This window comes from Morone saxatilis, unplaced genomic scaffold (genome assembly GCF_004916995.1).
Source record: "Morone saxatilis isolate NCDOM2014 unplaced genomic scaffold, NCSU_SB_2.0 Contig16, whole genome shotgun sequence".
NCBI lineage: Eukaryota > Metazoa > Chordata > Actinopteri > Moronidae > Morone > Morone saxatilis.
This window is the reverse complement of record NW_023339718.1, coordinates 5,179,930-5,183,776: the sequence shown is the minus strand read 5'-3', so window position 1 is coordinate 5,183,776 and position 3,847 is coordinate 5,179,930. Positions and strand designations below refer to the sequence as shown.

Genomic DNA, 3,847 nt, shown 5'->3' with positions numbered 1-3,847 from the left:
TTTATTAATATTATAATGTTAACGTATTATATTACGTTAACATCACCAAAGCAAGTGTAAATTATATTAATATACACATATATATTATTATTATTATTATTAAAACATATTAGTAACTTTAAGTGTGTGTAGATATTATATATATGTTGTATATAATTATATTTATTTTATTACATTATATTGTATCATTATTAATATTATACCACCTCCTGCTGTGATCTTCCACATCAATAACGTCTCTATAACTCTTATTCTACTTTTATTAGAATATTTTATTTATTTAATTCCTATTATATCTTGTATTTTTCTCTTCTATTTGTATTTAATATGTATTTTTCTTATATATATTCTGTCGTATCATCCAGTGTGGATCAATAAAGTGTGTGTGTGTCTCCTCCTGGGATCATTCATTTGTTTTATTTGACAGATTTGCAGATGATGAAGAAAAACGAGCGGGCTCATTTCTTCAGCTCCAAAGAGCAAGAACTGATCCTGAGGTTGTACGAGGAGGAGAAAGAAATACTGACGGCCAAATCCAACACCACCACCGCCTCGAAGCTGAGAGAGGAAGCCTGGCAGAGGATCGCTGACAAAATAAACGCGTGAGAAGATTTTTAATTTAATTTACTTATTTATTGATTATCTCTTTATTGTCTTTTAGAAAAACGGAGACAATGAGGTGAACAACAGAAACAGACGAACATAATCTGAACAGTTACAGATATTAGAGTCGAAAACAAACATAATACATAAAATATAAATATAATAATAAAATATATAGTTTATAATTTATACAAAAGGGGAGAAAAACAAAAACCTCAATTAGCAGTTGGATCAGTTCATCGTTATTTTACAGGAAATCACAGAAAACTTTACAAATGTATGGAAGTAAAAAGAAAAAGGAGTTTGTTAATTAACAAGTAAGGAAAGGTTTCTGAAAAATAGAATCAACTATTGTTGATGATTGAGGTAAATTTTTTTGAGAATTTTTTCGTTCTAATTGCACTTTAATGGTGCTTGTCCGCATACAGATGTTTCTTTCCGCAGAAGCCGCTATAACAGTTTGTCTTTCGTAAAATAGTTTTAATTTATTTATTTTTGTTCTAGCAACAATTAAATGTTCTCCATTCCTAAATACGTTTACTACGTTTTAACTATTTTACCATCACAGTAAACAACAAAACAGCACACAGAAAGTTTTTATTAACGTTTTACATGCATTATTATTATTATTAATATTATTATTATTATTATTATTATAACTTAACGTCCTCGTGACAGAAAACGCTTTAAAGTGATTAAAGTTCTGTAAAATAAAATATAAAAATATACAATAAAAAAGAGAAAACATATAAACATTTATTTTCATATTTTATGTCTAAACTGGAATTAATAGTCACAATAATAATAAAAATAAGATTTATGAAAAATTCAGATCTTTATATTTCCTGGTAAAGTGTTAGAAAGTATGTTTTTATTGTTGTAGGAAGTTTTTATTAATGAAATATATTTAAATTACAATCAGAACACAGTGCAGGACTCAGTACCTGATAATATAATATAATACACAGATAGTTTTAATGCATATTTATGTCTGTATGTGTGCAAAAGAACATTAAAATAAACAAAAAGGGACAAAATACAGATAAACTCTAACATCTGGACCGTTAAGGTCACCGTTACTGACAGCGCTGTCGTCGTTCTGCCTCCTCAGGGTGTCCGACAGCGGCTACAAGAGGTCGTGGCAGCAGGTGAAGGTCAAACACAAGAACATCGTTCAAACAGGTAAAAAAACAAACTCCATCCTCCAACAGAATCACCTCCAGCCGAGCGTTTAACTCTCTAATCCGTCCCCACGCAGCAAAAAGACGACGAGCCGAGGTGACGAGGACCGAGGGCGGTTCGGCGACCCCGTCCCTGGCCTCCGCAGAGGAAGACGTCCTGGACCAGAAAGACGCCACGCTGAGGCTGGAGGTCCTCCCCGGAGGCATCGAGCCTCTGACCGGGTCCGAGAGCTCTTTCATCAGCGGTACGTGCCCCTAACCTCTGATTCAGACCGCTTCAGGACCCGAACCACAATCTAACTCAGTGTTTACAGTCTCAGGCCACCCCGTCCTCCTGCTGCCCGTAACCAAGACGGAGCCGGAGAGCCTGAGCAGCGACGAGACCGACGTCAGCGACACGCATTTCGAACGAGTAAGAACTTCGAAAACCTCGATTTTATAAAGTCAGAATCAGAGTTTAAGTGTTTTTATTCCATCCGTCTCCTGTAGTCGATATCAAACTTTCTGAGAGCCTGAATTTCTGCTTAAAATAAATAAATATTTTAAGAGCATTGTGAATATAACAAATACTATAACTCACGTATTAATACCAGCTGCATACATTATTAATAAAATATGAAACCAGATCAGATTCTGAGGTTATTTATATGCTGCACATTGACTTTTTGCTGCTGCTGTTGTATTAAGGGTAAAATTAACCTCACAATCGACTTAAAATGACTCAAAATCAACACACTGGGAGTTAAAACGTGTCCACTTCTGGTTTAAATTACATTTTTGTTCTTTAAAAATGTCATAAATAGATTCAGCATCCTGAGTAACATCTAAAACTTCTCCTCTATCGTCTATTAATACTAATTAAAGCAACATATGTAAGATAGCATGTGGCAGTTTCTGGCAGCTGTGGACCCAAACTGAACATTTCTAAGATAAAAACTTTGGACTTTCTTGCAGGACGTGAACAGCAGCAGCTTCCAGGAGAGAGCCGACTCGTCGTGTCCCGCCGCCGCCGGCCGAAGTGCTCAGGTGAGCTTCGGATGTGTCGCTAGCTTTAAGGTAAAGTCAGAGAACGAGAACGAATATAAACACACAGGTTCGATTTCTTCCACAGAAGCAGACCGAAGACATCCGAGCGCTTTACTGCTGCTACCTCAGGAAGGAGATCGAGAACCGCGAGCAGCAGATGGCGTTCAGGGCGCTGAAGATGAGGAAGCTGGAGAAAGAAATATTACTACTCGATAAACAGCTGATGTAGAAACACTTTTTATTTTCCTTTTATTAACAAAAACAACAATAATTGATTCATTTAAGGTCAGAAAGTTGTAATAAACAGCTTCAGTCACATGATTCAGTCGTATGAACTCATGTTGCCCCAGTTGGTTGTTGTCACATGACTTACACACAGTTCAAAGGGCACTCACGACCATGTCAGATGACTAATGTAGGAACTCTTTTATAAGCGTTTAAAGAGACAATAATTTAACATTTCAACTTAAAAAGTCATTTTATTTTGTTTTCGGTTGCAGTCACTGACGGGCGGAGGTCTAATGTGACGGGCGGAGGTCTAATCCTCGCTGCTAAAGCTCTGACATCTACTTATTCCTTATTTTAGAGGTTTTTTTAACGGAGTCTGGTCCTCAGTTGGATTAAACACTTCAATAAAACACTAAAATAGAACAACGACACTCAATACCTCAAGAAAAATGTACCTGCACACAAAAACAACACGTTTGTAATAATGTTAATTTAATTATTCAATCTTTTTCTTCCCAGTTTGTTTCATCTGAGCAGACTCGGGTTGAAAATCCAACTATAAATCTGTTTTTATTAATATATTTTCTTTAGTATCGACACTTCTGACGACCTTAACGAGGTTATTTTGCTCGTCAGGATTATTTTTCAGTTGCCTTGTCTGAATAATTCGGACACACGTGGCCAAACACCAACATCACTTTGCTGAAACCTTTATAAGAAGATGAGGAATCGCAGGTAAACTGATTTCTGCCACCAGCAACATGGGCTACTTTATTGTTTTATTATTTGTTTTATTAATTATTTGATTA

General features: G+C 35.7%; 1 protein-coding gene across 1 annotated transcript; it reads left to right on the top strand.

Annotated features, from left to right (window-relative positions):
* Positions 1-427: 427 nt before the first annotated feature.
* On the top strand, positions 428-3,799 carry LOC118325833 (the record flags this gene model as incomplete). Its single annotated transcript, XM_035658672.1, is given in 6 exon segments — positions 428-602; positions 1,715-1,785; positions 1,862-2,029; positions 2,099-2,196; positions 2,739-2,810; positions 2,896-3,799. Coding segments are annotated over 6 exon segments (728 nt in total), but the record flags the coding sequence as incomplete, so codon positions are not given.
* Positions 3,800-3,847: the final 48 nt, after the last annotated feature.